General features: G+C 34.9%; 2 protein-coding genes and 2 long non-coding RNA genes across 5 annotated transcripts in view; 3 read left to right on the forward strand and 1 right to left on the reverse strand.

Annotated features, from left to right (window-relative positions):
- The first annotated feature begins 84 nt into the window (after window positions 1-84).
- LOC119629221 (uncharacterized) lies at window positions 85-2,759 on the forward strand. Its single transcript, XR_005245273.2, has 3 exons — window positions 85-849; window positions 1,335-1,646; window positions 2,381-2,759. It is a non-coding gene; the product is annotated as an uncharacterized LOC119629221 (long non-coding RNA).
- Window positions 2,760-7,698: 4,939 nt separating this feature from the next.
- The window catches only part of LOC692923 (anaphase promoting complex subunit 11), a 49,681-nt gene continuing 37,918 nt past the window's right edge, over window positions 7,699-19,461 (forward strand). The window contains 3 exon segments of one of the 2 annotated variants that reach the window (NM_001046766.1): window positions 7,735-7,935; window positions 8,150-8,392; window positions 16,086-16,263. In NM_001046766.1, the coding sequence (NP_001040231.1) occupies window positions 7,917-7,935; window positions 8,150-8,385 (255 nt within the window). In that variant the 5' untranslated portion in view covers window positions 7,735-7,916 and the 3' untranslated portion in view covers window positions 8,386-8,392; window positions 16,086-16,263. 2 annotated transcript variants of the gene reach the window in all.
- Window positions 7,946-17,934, reverse strand: LOC134199877 (uncharacterized). Its single transcript, XR_009974537.1, has 2 exons — window positions 17,721-17,934; window positions 7,946-9,433 (listed from the first exon to the last, which is right to left on the reverse strand). It is a non-coding gene; the product is annotated as an uncharacterized LOC134199877 (long non-coding RNA).
- Window positions 12,301-19,461, forward strand: part of LOC134198668 (uncharacterized protein DDB_G0284459) — a 45,179-nt gene continuing 38,018 nt past the window's right edge. The window contains exons 1-2 of the mRNA XM_062671571.1: window positions 12,301-14,225; window positions 16,086-16,263. Coding sequence (XP_062527555.1) covers window positions 12,991-14,225; window positions 16,086-16,263 — 1,413 coding nt within the window. The 5' untranslated portion in view covers window positions 12,301-12,990. The remainder of the gene's footprint in view (window positions 14,226-16,085; window positions 16,264-19,461) is intronic.

Raw genomic sequence — 19,461 nt, forward strand, 5'->3', positions numbered from 1 at the left:
GTTGACGTGTTTTTTTTTTTTTTTTTTTCTTCTTTTTGGACCCAACACCAAGTGTTATTTGCCACTTTCAAAATAAAGGTTAGGAAGCAAAAAGCAAATCAGAAAATATAAGTTATATAAGGTTTAGGCAGGAAAATTGGATTAGGATTAATATAATTAGGAAGAATAAATAATATATATAATTATAATTTTAGTTTAAAACTGTTGAGGAATAAGATAATAATTTTATAAATAACTGGGTCTACTGTATGTAATAAATAAGGTACAGATATAGGGAAAGGAATACTAAGTGATGATAAAGAACTATATAGAAGTGAATGATCAAAAAGGGGACATGAAAGAATAATGTGATTTAAATCGCCAATGTCCGCACCGCATTCACACTTATTGCTATCCAGCACTCCGATCGTCGCTAGATGTGCCGGACTACATGTGTGGCCTAATCTCATCCGTATCAAACTGGAAGTCTCATGGCGTTTAAAATTATATTTGTAGAACCATGGTTTGGAAGGAATGGTTGGTTGTACCCTTCGGTAATATTTCGCTTTATCGCCATTATACCACTGTGCACTCCAAGCATTATTCAAATATGTTTTAGGGAGGCTAACTAAATCATGACTATAATTTTTGAAACTATAAATATCACCACAATTGATAGCCTCGTTTGCAATTCTATCAACTATTTCATTTCCTTTAATTCCGCAATGGCTAGGTATCCATACAAATGATACTGTAAGATTTTGATCCATACATCTCATTAACAATTTTCTGCAGTCTAAGAGAATATGGTAAATAGGTTGAGATTTAAAAGGAAATTTTGCAAGAGCCTGTAAAGCACTCTTTGAATCGGTTAGTATTAATGTTTTCTTTAGTTTAAATATTAAAATGTATTCTATGGCCTTGTATATTCCAAAACATTCACCAGTGAACACTGATGTTTCAGATGGTAATTTTATCTTTTCAACTATTTTTGATTGCGAATGATAGACTCCTACACCAACACAACCTTGAGGGTGTTTAGAAGCATCTGTATATATATGGTTATAGTCATTCCAATCTTGGTCTATTACGAAATTAAAGTTAGTATTTGGTTGCGGTTGGTACTTAGAAACACCCATGTCAAGATGAATATCCGGCTTTAAAATCAATGCCTTATAGTTTACACAAAATAGAGGGAAAATATGAGAGTGATGAGTTGGAGTTTGAATAGACAAATATTTTCTATAGCTAATTATTAAACATGGTAACTGTTTATGTTTCCAAAATGAAGAGGATTCTATGAGCTCATTTAGAGTTTTAAGTTTGGTAATAATGTGATTATTTTGGATTTGTAGGGATTTGAAAACGAATTTATCAGATAAATATTGACGTCTCAAATGAAGAGGAGGATCAACACATTCTACCTGTAATGCTGTAACAGGACTAGATTTCATGGCTCCAGTGATAATTCGGAGCGCTTTAGACTGTATAGAGTCTAGTTTTTTGAAAGCATTCACATCCCCTGGTTGAAGTAAAAAAGTACCATAATCTAAAACTGATCTTACTATGGCATTATATAAAAGTTTTAAATTGAATGGGTGGGCACCCCACCATACACCGGCAAGAGAACGCAAGATATTCATATTACTCAAACACTTGTTTGTAATGTAATTACAATGTTGAATTCCATTTAATTTTGAATCTAAAATTAAACCTAAAAATTTAACATGACTGTTTACAGAAATTAATTCATTCTCATAGAATATATTAATTGGAGGAAGAGAACGTTTTCTAGAGAATACAACAATAGAACTTTTGGAGGCAGAAAGGGAAAGTCCATTATTATCTAACCAAGATTTAAGAGTTAGAAATGAATTCCTAAGGGATAAGCAAGCCTTATGTATGTCTTTATTGCAAGTGTACATAAGGAGGTCATCAGCATATTGAAGAATTCTTACTTGATTTCCAAGGGTCTCTTCCAAATCACAAGTGTATATATTGTATAAAATTGGACTTAACACAGATCCTTGAGGGAGACCTCTCCATAAAGTTCTAGATTGTTGTGAATCTGAGGAGGTAGAGTTTAAAATGATAGTTCGATTTGACATTATAGTAATAATCAAGTTAGCTAGTCTAACAGGAACCCTTATTTTCTGTAATTTGTAAAGGAGTGTAGGAATATGTACATTATCATATGCAGCGGAAATATCCAGAAATCCAGCTACAATAGATTCAGTGTGTGAGAAAGCTACCAAAATATCCACTATAAAGGTAGCAAGATTGTCCATTGTGCTTTTACCCCTTCTAAATCCGTTTTGACTGTCACTGAGTAAACTGTTACTTTCCACAAACCATTCTAATCTAATTTTAATTAAATGTTCTAAAATTTTCAACATTACAGATGAGAGAGCTATGGGTCTGTATGACAATACATCTGATGAAGATTTACCCGGTTTGAGAATGGGTAAAATAATTTGTTTTTTCCATGACTCTGGGATAACACATGTAATGAACATAGAATTTATAAGGTTGAGGTAATATGTGAGACTAGAATCACTCAAATGGGCAAAGAAAGAATAAGGAATCTTATCATCACCTGGAGCAGAGTCCTTAAGATTCGAGATTACCCCCTTCAGTTCATTAAATGAAAAAGGTAAATCAAAATCTGAAACTGGATCTGAACATGAGAAAGGAAGGACAGACGGAATAAGAACTAAACATTCTTCTGGAACATAAGGGGGAGCTAATTTATCAAGAAACTTGTCAGCCAGATCATAAGGTAAGTCTTTGACTGTATTTTCTTTATATGCAGATCTAAATCTTCTTATTTGGTTCCATACTTCAGAAGGTGAGATATTAGGACAAATCGAAGCACAAAATTTTTTAAAACCTTCTCGTTTCTTTTTTAATAAAAGATTCCGAGTACTATTGATACTTTCTGTTAGAATATCAAAATTTTCTGTAATAGTTTCTTCTAAATATAATAATTCGGCTGCTTTTCTCTCCTTTACCGCCTGAGTGCACTCCCGGTCCCACCAAGGAGGAGAAGGAATAAAAATACCAGAAGGGCTTTTAGAAGGGAAAACTTCATCAGCTGTTTCTATAAAAGCAGAAGCTAAAATTTTTGCTTGTGCATCGGAATCTAAGTTATTAATATTTTCACAGTTGGCAAGTTTAATATCCAAACGCGATTGAAACGTTTTCCAATCCTCATCTGTTACTTGAGATAGATTGTACTTTATTGTAGACTTATGTTTAGAATGATCCTTAATTACTATGTTATTGTTTGAAAATGAAATAATAATAGGATAGTGGTCACTTCCATAACTTAGTTTTAATGTTTCCCAGGACAAAGACGGCACCAGAGATGGGGAGGAAATAGATATATCAGGAGCACTAACAATTTGATCAGGGCCAGTTCTACGAGTTGGACTTCCGGAATTTAAAATACACAAATTCTGTTCATTAACAAAATCAAGAATTATATCTCCAAATTCGTTAGATATTGAGCTTCCCCATGTTTGATGGTGAGCATTAAAATCACCCATTATTATGATTGGTCTAGGAAGATTTAAAATAATATTTATAAACTCTTTGTAAATTTCTACAGAAGGGTGGGGAATATATACACTAACTATACATATATTATTTACAATGACCGCAATAATGGATAAACCAAAACTATGATCAGGTATATCTACAAGTTTAAAGCTAAGAACACTATTTACAAGAAGAGCAACACCACTGTACCCGTCAATACGATCTTCACGGATACAGGTATATCCTTTGATTTTGAAAGGATATATACTTTTCAACCATGTTTCCTGTAAAGAAACTATGATTGGAGAGTGTTTATTTATTAAGTGAATGAGATCAGACTTTTTACTTAGAATACTTCGACAGTTCCACTGAATCATCTTTTTTATTTGTGGAGCCATTGTATATTTTGTTTAAAATTTGTTTTATGATATCAGCTGCGTTGGACGGTGTAGCGTTATTAGGAGCAAGTAAATTAATAAGAGCAATAATTATTTCAGCCACAGGAGATTCGGAATTTTCATTAAATTTTAAAGCACAGCCATTAGAAGGAGATGGAGCATCGTAATCTCTTGTAAGATTTCTATGGGCCCTTTGATCAAAACCTTTATCACCTTTAAAGGGAGATCGAGGTTTCATAAAAACTGTTTTTTTATATGACGATGGACTTTTACTGGCAATTACTGGGCTGGGGGCAATAGATTCATGAAACGTTGAATGATTCTTACGATCTGATGGAATTGAAGAAAGAACATCAGCATACGATTTATACACTGGAGGATGAAGTTTACATGCTTCCAAGTATGACACACAACTGTTCGCCATTGTCTGCTTTATGGCCCTTTGTCTTTCAAATTCTGGACATTTCTTATTTATAGCAAAGTGTAAGCCTTTACAAAGACAACAGGAAACATGTTCCTCCTCTACATTACAAGAATCTCCTGTATGATCTTGACCACATTTGAAACAACGCGGTTTCGATCTACACTGAGCTCTAACATGACCGAATCTACAGCAATTAAAACATTGAACTGTAGGATAAATGTACAAATCGACTGGTAATGATGTGAAACACATATATACTCTTTTAGGTAAAACCTGTCCATCAAATGTTATTACCACGGATTCTGTGTCAATAAAAGTTTTGTTATCATTTACTGTGATTTTTCTTCTTAATCTCCTAATTTTTAGGATTTTTCCGCAACCTAACGGAACACTAATGTTATTAATTATTTCTTCTTCAGACCATTCTGTAGGAATATTTCTAACGATACCCATGCGAGTTACTTGAAAGGTAGGAATGAATGCTCTATATTTATTCTTCTCTAAAATATCTAAATCCATGAAATTGTTAGCCGCATTAAAATTTTCAAATGTTAGTGATAGCCTGTTTCTACCAATTCTCTTAAGACTGCCATTAACAATATTTTTAATAGAATAATTTTTCAAAAATTTGCCAAATGAAATTGGGTGCAAAATGGTATTGTCATTAGATGCCTGTATTTGTTTTTGAATATGAATGACGTAAGGGGCAGCATCCGAGTCACAATATTTATGTCTTCCTATAAATCTAGGAGTGGCATCATTACTTTCCATTTGAGTCGGATGATTAGGAAATATATTAGTAGACACTGGATCATGAACAGAGCTATTAATCTTTAAGCCTTTATTAGGACTACTTTCCTCACATTGGCACTGGCAGTCGGTGTTGCCTTTCGAGTCACACTTGCTCCTTTTCCTATTGCAGTGTCTACAAATTCTGCGAGATGCACGTTTGCGATTTACAGATGTTTGATGTCCGGAGTAATCGGTATCTACAGTAGAATCGTCATGCTCGACAACAACATTATGCGCCACTGCGGGCACTGACGATAAGTCACATTCGTCATTTACTTGTAAAATATTAAAACTATTAGAAGCAAGAGTCCCCCCGGGATCTCCCGGGGGGTCCATTTTCCGAAACAAGGTCAAAAAGACTTACCCGGCGACGAAATTAAATACACTAAATAAAGAAAAATTAAGTATATATAAAAATATGTACAAACTTATCCTAATCCAACTATACGATAATTTAAAAAAATTTTAAATAAAAAACACGACCGCCAAATTTTATGCTTCCCGCGCTTTTTCAAACACACAAGTTGACGTGTTATTCAAAAATATTTTTATTCGCATTTTTCTCATCAACCATACGAAATAAATACCGTAAAATGGGGGGATTAGGGATTGAGAGGCGAATCGGGACAAAACCGGGAAAATCTTTCGACACTCAATATTAGTTATAAATTCGTTGCAAAATCTTCCATTTTTTGTAGTTTAATAGTAGAATGTTGAAAGTTTACAAAACAACTCTGAATATGCATGATAATAGCTGCTAACTTATAAAAAATCGCGTTTCAAATTAACTTTCTGTGGTGGTAATTATTTTAGTGCTAGAAACTTTGCTCCCTTTTATTTATTTGATAATAATAGAAGACGACTGTGATTTATAAACGTTATTTAGTATTTGAACCATCATGTATATTAAAGGTAAGTCTCAGTTGTTATTGGTTTTAATGTATTTGATAAAATAAAAATACATGTAAAAATCTGTTGTTTTTGGGGATATTGGGAACGTCTTAGGTACAAATAACAACGAAAAAGGGGTCAATTGGGATGAGAATACGTGAAATGGAAACGACCTAAGTATAAATAGGTACAGGTTTCTAGGGTTGTCTATGTAGTTATAACAATATTTTTTAAATTTGTTGGTAAAAATCTGGTTTATTCGTGATGTTTTTGTCTAGAACTTTTATTCAAAATTATCAATGTTTTATTTTATTGTTTGGTAAATATTTATATTATCAGTTACGTATTGTTTTCTGTTTTTAGATATGCCTCGCGTGTACGTATCAAAGAATGCAAAGCCTTATAAGAGATATTATCCCTTAATATTAAAAACAGCAATTAGGAAATTTTCTATTTGGGAATAAGTCTTTAGTTGAAATAGCTAAGCAATTTAATATAAGTAAGTCAATTTTGCACAGACATGTAATAAGAACAATGAAATCTCAAGGTGGACAAAAATGTCTAAGTAATACATAATAAAATATTTATTATTTGTTCAGAGTGTCCGTTTTTTAATGTTTTTTATTGATGATCACTTTGTTGGTGCAACTAAATAAATAAATTAAAACCAAGTAGTGCCCACCCTAGCAAATTTCTCATTTCGTCCCAATTAACCGCAATTTCCGGGTAAATAGGGATTACACCTATTTTTGCTTTTTTTGCTTAAACTGGAATGCTAGTTGCATAGTTTTAAATTGGACAACAAAGATGCTCCCAAGACTCAATCATTTTGATCCTGATATAGCATTATATACATCAACAACTACCTTAAAATTGGTCATAAAGATGGAATTTGTCCCTAATCGCCCCATTTTACCGGTACTTGCGTATTTCAAGTTGCTTCCGCTTGCAGTTCTTTCACTGAAGTTCCAGTACATGTGTAATTTCTATTTTTAGTATTGTTTAAAAGTGATTTATTAAAGACCTTGTTTAGTTTTTAGTTCTTTTTATTTCAAATGATTTTTAGTAGTTTAATTGAGTTTGGTAATTTTTTTTTATTTCACTTAACATCATTTCAAAATATGGTACTCGTTTATGACTTCGTTTCATGTATCGATCCCCGTGCCTATCAGATTTTGAAATAAAATAATAAAAATTACACTTTGAAAATTTTCGAATTAACATCTGACAATTTTTTTAGCGGGAACGCAAGGCGCTAAGTTCTGTTAATTTTGTTAAAGTAGTGCTCATGTTTAAACGTGTAATAACGGTGATTATTACACTATTATTATACTATATTACATTATTAACTGTTTAGTATCTCTGAAGGTGCACAAATGTGGGAAAATGAAACAAATTCGCTGGACGTAGCTTCTCAAAAGCTTCCAAAAAGTCTTGGTGCATAACCACCACTCCACTGAGACTATATTTCATCACATCTCATCTCATTTCATTAACATCCTAATTGATTTACTGTCTCAAATTAATAAACTTCATCTCATTTCGCTCTATGGTTTTTCAAAACACAGAATTCACAGAATACACAAAAAATACGCTGTATGGTGTGATACCTTCGTTTTTCCAGTTCAAAAAATAAAGTAGCCGATAAGACTGACATATGACTGACATTAAAAACAAATTTATTTGATCTTACTTGATTTTACTTCAGTGGTTAGATTAATAAAATAAACATTATATTTTTAAAATTAGCACATAAACTTAAAGGCAAATGATAAATACTGAAAAAAATTTGTTCAGTCAACATATTATATCATAAAAATCGTTAATTTAATTATGAAGGATCTTAAGGTTAAATAAATCTAAAACTTCTATTTTAGCCTCATGATCGCGCTATGAAAGTAACTGTAAAAAGTAAGCACAATCTCTTTTTTTCATAATGTTTATTTTCCCTGGTTAATTTACACTTTATTCTTTGCAACTTAAAACACACTGACATTAAAGTAAATTAAGTAGTAATTTTTGCTAAGTGCCTTATTGTCATAGAGCACAATTCTTAAAAATTCCTCATACAAGGAAGAACCGATTGAAATTGAAATATTCACAGTAACGAGATAATTCATTTTAGGTTGGACAGGGGTTGCAACTTGGAGGTGGGTAGCAAACGACGACAATTGTGGGATTTGTCGTATGCCATTTGATAGCTGCTGTCCAGACTGCAAACTACCTGGGGACGACTGCCCTCTAGTTTGGGGTGCTTGCTCTCACTGTTTCCACATTCACTGTATCGTAAAGTGGCTACACTCTCAGCCTCAACAGCAGTGTCCTATGTGCAGACAAGACTGGAAGTTCAATAACAAGTGAAATATTCGTAAGTACATACCATAAATTAAGAAAATATAGTTTAAATAATAAATAAATATAGGTTTTTATTCTCACACTTTATTGTGTCACTGCTGTCCCATTTTGTAACTATATTTTGTTTACCAACCTATAAGGCTAGAATAATTTGGAAAAATTTATTGTTTGGTGTTTTCAAACTCAATAAGTAGTTAAATGGTTCGATGATTATAGAGTCACAAATCCTTATTAGTCATTTTTAGTTTAGTGATAACAAGTTTAAATCTCACCTTAACTTATTAATCAGGTGGTATGTAGTATAGAATATAGGGATTGATCTGCACATAATAGCAACTTTTATTATTAATGTCAGAATAATGCAAATCTAACATAAATGAAGTTGACAATATCACAACATTTTTCTTTCTTTGAAGCTTTGATTACGGAGTTCTACAGTTTCCTTCCTTTCATAATTCAGCAGAGTACTAAGTTTTAAAGACAAAAGGTTGCTACTATGCTAGTACAGATTAAATATTATTAAAGTTTTCTGTGAATTGTTGTACAAGGGATTGTCAAAAATATCATAATAACGAGGGGTGAAAGGTTATTATTTGGTTTAAGAGATAATATTCGATATTTATCTTTGTAATTAAAGGTGCATTTTATTTGATGTCAGTATAATTTTTTAATTGAACTTTAATTAAGCTAAAGAAGTTTTTTTTTTATTATGTTTTTTTTTTCAAATTTTAAACTTTAAATGGCTCTGCTATAAAGCTGCAAAAATGTCGCTCAAATCAAATAGCCTTTCACCCCGATATGAACTACTGATAAATTTAGATGTGTTGGTGAAATTAGCCTACCTTATGTTCTTTTTTTTTTTATTGCCCCTGTGGGCATACGGCCCACCTGATGGTGAGTGGTTACCGTCGCCCATGGACCTCAGCAATGCTAGGGGCAGAGCCAAGCCGCTGCCTACTGCTAAAATTTTCACTGCTTTTCCATTATTTGTATTTGGGCAGGGATTAGATGCAGTGTAGTTCGACTCCCACAACCTGAATTTGTTCAAACCACTCTGAAATTATAAATATTAGGTAATGATTATTAACAAAACATCTGTAGTGATAGAAAACAATCTCTGGAAAAATATTCTATAAGGATTCTGGATGATTTGCCTTTGGCACCAAATAATTTGGTCAAAGGGCAAATTATCTCTCCCAAAAAAACCAAAATACTGGGATACTCTTAAAATATAATCTTTATATACAGTATTTATAATATACTTTTTTACTGGGCATCGTTTCTGCCTGCACTGATAGTGACCACCATCCTACATATTTTTGCTGTGAAGCAGTAAAATGTAAACATTTGATGTGTGGAGCAGCCGATGTACTGTAAAAACTGACTTAGAAGTCATGTCACAGAATGGGTTGTGACAACTCATTAATCTCTCAGCAAAAATTAACTGTGAACCTTGCTGTCTATTCTTCGAGTTGCCTTTCGCAAAACTCACGAGAAGAGAGTGGATGCCATTCTAGGCCCTCTGGAGCTTAGTGTGCTGCATGCCGACATCGGTGTGTTTATAAACCAAAAAGGTCCCACATATTGCTTAACAGCACTTCAAAGAAATGTGATCAAAGCTGAAGTCCTGACAGGATACGTTGATGGCAAGCAATTTTTTTTGCCCCGAAATCGTCCTTTTAATTTTTTTAATTTTTCTTGTTGCTTCGATGGGTGGACGAGCTCACAGCCCACCTGATGTTAAGTGGTTATTGGAGCCCATAGACATCTACAAACTAAATACGCCACCCACGTTGAGATATAAGTTCTAAGGTCTCAGTATAGTTACAACGGCTGCCCCACCCTTCAAGCCGAAACGCATTACTGTTTCATGGCAGAAATAGGCGAAGTAGTGGTACCTACCCGCGCGGACTCACAAGAGGTCCTACCACCTACTTAATCAAATATCATTTAGTTTCAAACGCGTAATTTTTGTTTGGCAATGACGCGTAAATAATACACGCGGGGGTAGACATCTACCAGCTGCTTCGCGCATGGCCAATAGTAAGTAGTTCATTTATGTGCTAGTGATGTCAATAATCTGATTATGTAGGCATGCGCCAAGTAAAGCTACTAATAACATTGTCTATAACGAGGCTCTATATGTCGCAGGCAATTTGTATGATTCCGCCGTTTACAAACGGCGTCGTCATTATAAAAACGCTCGCCGTTATGTAAAATGCCGAAGGCAAAATGTAAACTGCCGTGTCACTTTATAATATGCCACAACATAGCATCGACAATTCAAACGCCGTTTTCATAATGCCGCGGCAAATTGAAATGCTTAGTTCAATTTTTTACCACGCGCGCCACTGTTGATCAAAATAATAACAACCACGTCAAAAAAGAACTGAAAACAGTGCAAATATATCGTGTGGAGAAGTCATTTTAGGAAAGAATTCTGATTTTAAAGGTGTATATTATAGTGAATTAAAAAAAAAATACAATTCTCAAATGGAAGCTGTAAAAAAGCCTTGGACAAATAGTAAGATTTTTGAGGTTATTCGGCACCTAAAAAATGCTAAGGTGGCCACAGAATCTGGTTCGCGGAGGACTCTTGCAGATTACTACTGGTCAAGACAATACGAGGTCATGAGCATCAGTGAATTGGACTACCTTATTTTAAAAAGGATAGCCCTGATCCAACCGTTCGTGTAATACCGTTGAACGAATATTCCGATGTATTGTTAGAGATTCATAGAGGTTGCGGACATGGTGATCGAGGCAAAATTCAGTATCAAACGAAGGATAGATTTATTAATGTGAGAAAAGCGATTGATTTATTCGTATCGTTATGTCCTGTTTGTGAATCCAAACGTAACATACCAAATAAAGGTATCGTAGTTAAACCGATTATATCTCGAGATTTTAATGAGCAGAGTCAAGACCATGAATACTTCAAACTTCAAAATAATATGGTTTTACTTACGACTTGTTTGTTTTATTTGAATGTGTCATATTATCCTTAGAAGTTTTATTATTGTCATGAGTATATAAAGTGTGTAATTTAAATGTTGTTTTGTTACTTAAATATTTTAACTAAGTACTTTAAGAAAACCAAAGCACATAATTTAGTCTTACTTGAAATCTTCATTAGTACTTGATTACGGAAATAAAGTCTGATTATTATAAACTGCATTTTATTATGGTCACCCTAAAACTGCAACCAGTGTCGAAATTATAACTATTGAACGAGTTATCATTTTGCCTTCGGCATTTTACATGACGGCGAGCGTTTTTATAATGACGACGCCGTTTGTAAACGGCGGAATCATACAAATTGCCTGCGACATATACACAACAATGAAGCTAAAGGATTCCAATATTGTAGTCATCTATGTTGTTCTCTGTAGTATTTTGATGTAATTAGTCTATACTAATATTATAAAGAGGAAAGATTTGTTTGTTTGTTTGTTTCGAATAGGCTCCGAAACTACTAGACCGATTTGAAAAATTTTTTTTCCATTAGAAGCCGACGTTGTCCCTGATGAACATAGGCTACTTTTTTTTTTTTGGTCATGTTTGTTTTAATGTTTCCGAAGCGAAGCGAGGGCGGGTCGCTAGTTTTTCATAAATCTATTTATGTTTGCTATTTTACGAACAATTTTAATTAAGATACTAGCTGTGTCCTGCGATGCTACCCGTGGTTATTGTCGTACCGCGGGTGACACCGCGGGGCGAAGCTAATCTAAAAAAAGTAGCCTAAGTTACTCCTTATATCATCAACTACCTATCAGTGAAAGTCCCGTCAAAATCCAGCCGTTTCAGAGATTAGCCGGAACAAACAGACAGACAGACAAAAATTGTAAAAATTGTTATTTTGGTTTATGTACCGTTTAAATATTGTTATGCATGTAGTAAAAAGCGGTTATTTCAATATTACAAACAGACACTCCAATTTTATTTATATGTATAGATGAACATGATAAATTCTCGTTTAATATCCCCAACATAGTGTTCATTAAATAAATAAATGTACCTATAGAAATCAAATATTCAATATGTAGTTATGAATTAATTAGTGTTCATAAGTTTAGAGATGCAAAATTTAAACTTTGAAATATAATAACATGTAGGTAAATAGCAGCTGTGTTGTACGGTAACATCGTGATTACCATGAAACAATAGGACGGAAAGTACTTTCGAAACAGCCAACAACAATAGTCCGCCGTCTCGAGTGAGCCGACCGGTAGCCGTCGGTGCATTCATTCTCATGGTAAACAATCACTTTTACGTTGCTTAATGTATGGGTCAACTTATTGTTAGTCTCAACAACGCTTACTAACTACACCCAAACGTAACGAATCATAGTTACACGGGAGTACTTTTGAAGCATTGAAATAAGTTAGCAAGTTTTGACGAGGAAACGAACGGCACGAGTGTTTTGTGATTTGTGACAGCGGCTATTGGAGGCCGCCTCCCCCAGTCAGAGTCGCGCGCCTGCGGGTACGGACGTGTCGGCCGCATGTGGATTTGTCGCGAGTGGTGTGATCACACGGCGCCGGTATTAACGCGCTCCTTGTACTATAGTACTTTTATTATAGTATTGTCCGAGTGACGCCTCTTTTAATTATGCTCATGGTCCAGACAAACGCTCAGCCGATGAAGAACAACAAACTGAAAGGCCCACCTCCTGTGCCTCCGCGACCAAATCAAAGTGTTGTGGCGGAGGCGCTGGCGAAAACGAGGAAGGCCGTTGCGGAATCGAAGGCCAACTTTACCAAGTCTCGTAGTTATTCTAAACAAGAGCACTCGAATAGCGGTGCGCGTTCTAAAACTTTGGAAAGAGCTAACACAGTGCAGCCGACAGTCTCGCCCAAACAAAATGGTTTGGCCCGTGTTAAGTCATTTATTAGAGACGTTATCAGCGACCGTAGTTCTTCGTCTGATGAGCGTAAATCCAGTGGTCAGAACTCGAGAAGAAGTTCGAGTGACAGTAGTTCAACACCTGCGGCTATCACAGTGAGAAAATCGAATGAATCACTCAACTCTAAAGCAGTTAAAACCTGTCGACAGATATTAGTGAGATCACTGTCGACGTCAAACAAATTAGATCAGCAAGATGCAAAATGCAAGGTTACAAAGTCATCTAGTTTTGCAGAAAAATCTTTGCCATTGCGTAAAGCTCCTCCACCGCCTCTCTCACCTAAACCTAAGTTAAAACCAATGAAACCATTACCGGTACAAAAACGTCCAAAGGTAAATACGCCAACGAAAGAATCACCTGAGATTAGTCTTTACGCTTCGCCAATAGACGCGAAACCACCTCGTAGTCCCCTGTCTGAGGCGCCTTATGCTTCAGTCGAGGAAGTTCAAGAATTCGATGACCGGCTTCGCAACAGTCCGTCGAGACAAATCGACAATATCGCGGATCACAAAGACCTCAGGATTGTTAATAACGAAACAGAAAATAAAAATAATAATTCGTTAGAAAGAAAAACATCTCAAGTAACAGAAATGTTAATCTCGGAAATATTAGCGAGCAGAAACAACAACAAAGACGAAGCTAATACGGTTATAGATAAAGGGAAAGATTCTGAGAATATCACCAAAGAGAACGAGTCACATCAGATGCAATTGATGAAGGACATGAACAATCACGAGATGTTGATTTATGAACTACAAACGATGCGGTCACAGTCTGACGTACCACAAAGTTTTGAAACGAAGGACATAGAAAGAAATGGACATTGCGATTCTGAAGATTCTGAACAAAACTACGCGATGTCCTCTGTGAACAGTGAAAATGTGGATGATGATTATGAACACGCTTACGCTTATATTGTTGATGATGATTTAAAATCTAGGTAGGTATTTATATTTGCCAAAAGACGTAAGATGTTTTTTTTTAAGTTTACTGATATAGTAATAAAAATCACCTAGGTATTGTCTTTTTTTAATATGGTAAAAGGGCAGTTAGTCACAAATGAACTGATAAAACTGAATTGCTTAAATTCATTTCATATAACAGATATAAGAGGAGGCTTAAGAATTAGGAAATTGTGCAAAGCATCTACAGACGAATGATGCGGTGTTGCATAAACATATCTTCAATTTGTCGGGTAAACTATTACCATAACATGTCTGTTTTTGTGGCGGGAGAGAAAATTCCTAACCAGGCAAAAATACGGGCCGCCCGGCGAGAAATGTGTGGAAAAAATAGCTTGCGGTTTTGTGATACCAGTCGTATAGGATCTAGCGTAGCTTATTTATGAATGTACAAGGATATTTTTTTACTGCCTAGTTGCGTGGACGCGCTCACGGCCCTACTGGTTTTAAATGGATTTTACGGTACAACGGCTGCCTCACCCTTCAAACCGAAAGGCATTAGTGCTTCACGGCAGAAATAAGCAGGGTGCCTACCCGTGCAGGCCGACAAGACGCCCTACCCTACCCTGAGACTTATAATCCATGTCTCAAGATGGGCGATGGCATTTTCGTGGTTAATGTCTATGGGCCTCGTTTACCACTTACGACCAGATGGTCCGTGAGCTCGTCCACCCATTTTAGCAATAAAGAAAAGCATCACTGTTTAAGAAAAGAAAACATAATATTCTGAACTGTTAAATTTGAATGTAAATAACGCGTGAACATGTGCGTGCGCGATATTATCAGATTCCGTTTCACCTGCCCGAATGCTCGACTAATATTGTCATCTGTGCTCACAATGACAGCAGCTGTTTAAACAGTAAATATATGTCTCATAATACGGGTCAATCTATCTCATTAGAATCGACATGCCGGCACGTGCCCTCTCTTAAGAATAAAGATTGAATTGTTTTATTAAGAATCTTATTATAACGTCAGGTGGATCGTTGCAAATATAAGCAGTCTCACTGGTAGTAGGCTTCAGACGGGTAGGTACCAGATTATGCTTATTTCTGTGTATATAAATAAAGGTATTTCATTAAAAAATGTTCAAATATACTAAAAATATTATACATCCGGCCGAACAAAAACACATGCTCATTACAATAGCGCTTTGAAAATATATCTTGTCAGTACAACATTAAGATATTTTTCTGTCACTGTTGTAGTCTAAAATCTTGTCTAAATCTCCCTTTAAAATCAAAGTTGTAAAATCAAATATTCTAAATATTAAAAAATCTATTAAAGTTATTTTAGAGAATATACATAATACATTTTCTTTGGGACACAGAATTAAGAAATTCTACATGCTTGTACAGTTCGATTTATATTCCGTATTCCAACTAAATTTCAATTACATTTAAACTCCGAATTAAAAAAGAGGCGTCATTTCAGAGTATTTGCTCAAGATATCCTCAGAAAAGCACAATAATGCTTACCAATGTTCCAATAAATACAAAAATTACCCAAACAGTCGTGTAGTTAATAATGCAATTGAAATCAAATTTGTTTAAGACAACAAGAAGCAATATTTTCTAAGCACTTTGTCAGGTTTATGTGATGCTTCGATAAATATATTAGTTATTTATTGAAACATCATATAAATATGATAAAATCCTTATAAGTTATTAAATTTTTTGTTTGTGCTGTTGAAAAATAATTTCTCTTTTTGCGCGATATTTAGTTGAGCGACGATGTAGCATTTAATAAACGAACTGACTGAAAGTTAACACATAAACGAATACAATTCATACGTAAACTTATCAAATATTTAATATATTAATTCCTGTTCCTAATAGGTTACGTAAACAGTTCCGGGCGATCAGCACAATGTCGTTGCAAGGCCTGCCCCCTCTACCGAAGAGTCTCAGTGGCTTCGCGGAAGACGATCCGGATACTCCGGACCCTCCAGACACATCTAACGAAAAACCACCCACCGATCTTGATTCACAGCTCGTTTATCTCAAGAAAGAAATGGTATGTACAGCTTTATATTTAAACTAGCGACCCGCCTTCGCTTCGCTTCGGAAACATGAAATTTTATTATTAATTATTTACGACATCACATTAGAAACCTCAAAAATAACAGTATTTCTCCATTATTTAATGGATGTTATTATACATATAAACCTTCCTCTTCAATCATTCTATCTATTAAAAAATACCGCATCAAAATCCGTTGCGTAGTTTTAAAGATTTAAGCATACATAGGGACAGACAGATGAGTGATACTATGTAGTGATGTTCTTAACAATAATTTGCTTACTAATAAAGATCGTGTCCTGTGGAACAACTGTATTTACTATAAATCGTCAATGCATAATATTAAAATATTCCACTGTATCTTAACTAAACAGACCTACGCAAAATAAATTATAATGTTACATTTAAAATGTAGACCTTTACTACATACAACCTCGTAAAGTTTATTAACGCGAGCCCTATATTAACTGGCGGCCGTTAGATGTTTTAATATTACGGCTTCATAAAAACCTAAATTACTCAATAAATCCGTCTACGGGATGTTACGAAAGCCTCGAATTTCAGTCATGAAACTTTGTGATACCGGCCACGTACAGACAGACGACCGGGCGGGCGGAACATCAACAAGTTTTATAAAAGAAAAAGAAAAAAATAAATAAAGAGTCGTGACACCGAAAATAGAATGACTCCCCCGCTGCAACGCGAACACTGGGCAACACGAAATAAATAGACGTGGATATACGAAGGCTGGAAAAAACAGATGTTCGCTCACATTAGTTCTTATAGAAAACATTATTACACGAATGTTTCGTAAACGTTTTGATTTCGTGGATTTAGAATATATTTTTTGCTAGTAATAGTAACACGACCTATTTACCGTTCTGATGTAGTCCGATATTGATGATTTAGTTGAAAGGTGTATAGCTTTTTGGCAGGTGAAACGATTCACACGGATGTCCGACGTTTAATTAATTTTTAATGGCCATTAATAGTGTTTCAGGTTTATGATTAGAGCTTGTAGTCGTTGAGCAATTGTAAGCATTTCACTGTTGAATAAGTATTATTCATAAATAGCATTATTATTGAAAGCTAGGTACCATTAAACAGATGCAAGTCGTTCATAAAGAAAACTGCGCACAAAATTTAAACATTAATTTTAAATGTAGATTTTTTTTGTTGCTCCGAATACTTTATAATTTGTAATAATACAATACCTCGTTGAGTTTCTATAAAGCCGTCCGAAATCCGGCTAATCGAATCCCGATAATCCCAAAGTCATATTTTTAAAATTGAATATTGTATAAGTAAAATTGTAAATGGAAATGAAACGGTATTGTAAAATAGTTTACTAACAAATCTACCTTTTACATTATCCTGTAGACTTACTAATGACCGATTGAGATAACGTAAACGTGTGTGACATAAATAAAAGAACAGATAAAAGTACTTACCTGTGTTGCACAGTGAAGTGCGATTAGGACGTCCACGTCTCTGTTAATGAATACTGATAATCATTTGCCGTTTGTTGCGCAGTATTGGGTTTGCGCAAAGATCCTTTGTGAAATACCGTCGTAGAATTGAAGGAAGTAGAAATATTGACGATTATTTTGGGTAAACACAACTAGATCAAGGATTCTGAAGTATCTAATGTGGCTGTATTATGTTGGAAATTAACGTATACCATAGTTTTGCGCAACTTTCTTGTAACTGGTAAAATAACAAATTCAAAGGGCTTTAAGTCTGAGCGAGATAAGTCCCTCGTGTCGTCCGCATTCTTGGCAACGAAGGCATGACCATGAGAATTCTAGTCTTTCCTACGTCATGAATTAGTCATCGCAGGCTATCGTTTACATATTTCTGTCCTGGTCGTTCATTTCTGTATAGTCACACTAATCGATTTCGAAAGAATACTGTTCAATCCCGGGTAAGTTTGTACTATTGGATTTTATGTCCTACTTTGATCGCAATCAGCAGAAACGCCTTGGCGACCCCGGACTCCCATTAAGTTCGCTCTTGATTTGCCAATCTGGGGCTTACCATTTCCGAGCAGGCTTAAATTCAGATGGGCATCAAATCCGGTCGTAAAAATACACCAAACGAAACTGCAATAATGCTATGGTATGTTGTTATGTCATCTTCACCTCGCAATAAAGGAGTTAGAAAATTGCAATTTACGTTATAATTCGGTCAACCTAGATGGTTTTAATTTGAGGTTTTATAATGAGGTGGTCATGGTCGCATGCGCGCTGTCTTGCCTATTTGTGTTAAGAAGCAAACCAGTGTTCCGGTTTTATATGTAGGATAAATGATATTCTCATAAAATTATTTTACGTTTTTCGTAAGTGATTTTGATAGGTAGATTTTTATTTTATTAGAGTGTAATTAAAACTTGACCTCATACCTTGAATTCACGGTACGGAGAAATAGCATTTAGGTAAAAAAACTTTTATTCAATAACAACTTCAATTATAATTGTTTATCAATAAGACCTTGAAATGATTCGCGTCCTACGCGTTATGTTCGTACAATGCTAATAGCGTTTATTGATTTATAATTAATGACATGCCACAATTTGTAAGTCATCTTTATTTTGAAATAATATATACCTACCTACATAGTGTATTTATTAAATATATATTAAACAGCCTTCTGGCCTTACATTATTAGACGCGTAGATATTGCTCTGTATTATGAAATTATCTGATAACCTTGCCATGATAGTATTTCTCCCGGGATTATGTCTTCCGTGGGACGATACCCATTCCATGCCGTACCGAGAGGCCGTAAGCTTGTCACAGTCACAACGAGGCGTATTATTGATTACCAAGAAATGGCACGTTTTGAAAAAGACCGAAACTAGTTTGTTCGCAAGACGCACAGTGACAATTGATTGAGGATACAGTATGGATGCAGTCGCGGAATGTGCTCACCGTTATCCAGTCGATTATTATGCGGTGTGAACTCCCTGCAAATGCTGTTTAAATGTTGTGTTCCAAAACTTAATAATACGTGCACAGAGAACAAAAATCGGTGTTTTTGCGGTCTTGCTGTGTTCCGTATTTCCACGTTGCGGCGTATACCCTTGATTCTAGGTTGAATTATTTTTTTATTGCTTTTGATGGGTGGACGAGCTCACAACCGACCAGGTGTTAAGTGGTTACTGGAGCCCATAGACATGTACAACGTTAATGC

Source organism: Bombyx mori, chromosome 12 (genome assembly GCF_030269925.1).
Source record: "Bombyx mori chromosome 12, ASM3026992v2".
Classification (NCBI taxonomy): Eukaryota; Metazoa; Arthropoda; class Insecta; order Lepidoptera; family Bombycidae; genus Bombyx; species Bombyx mori.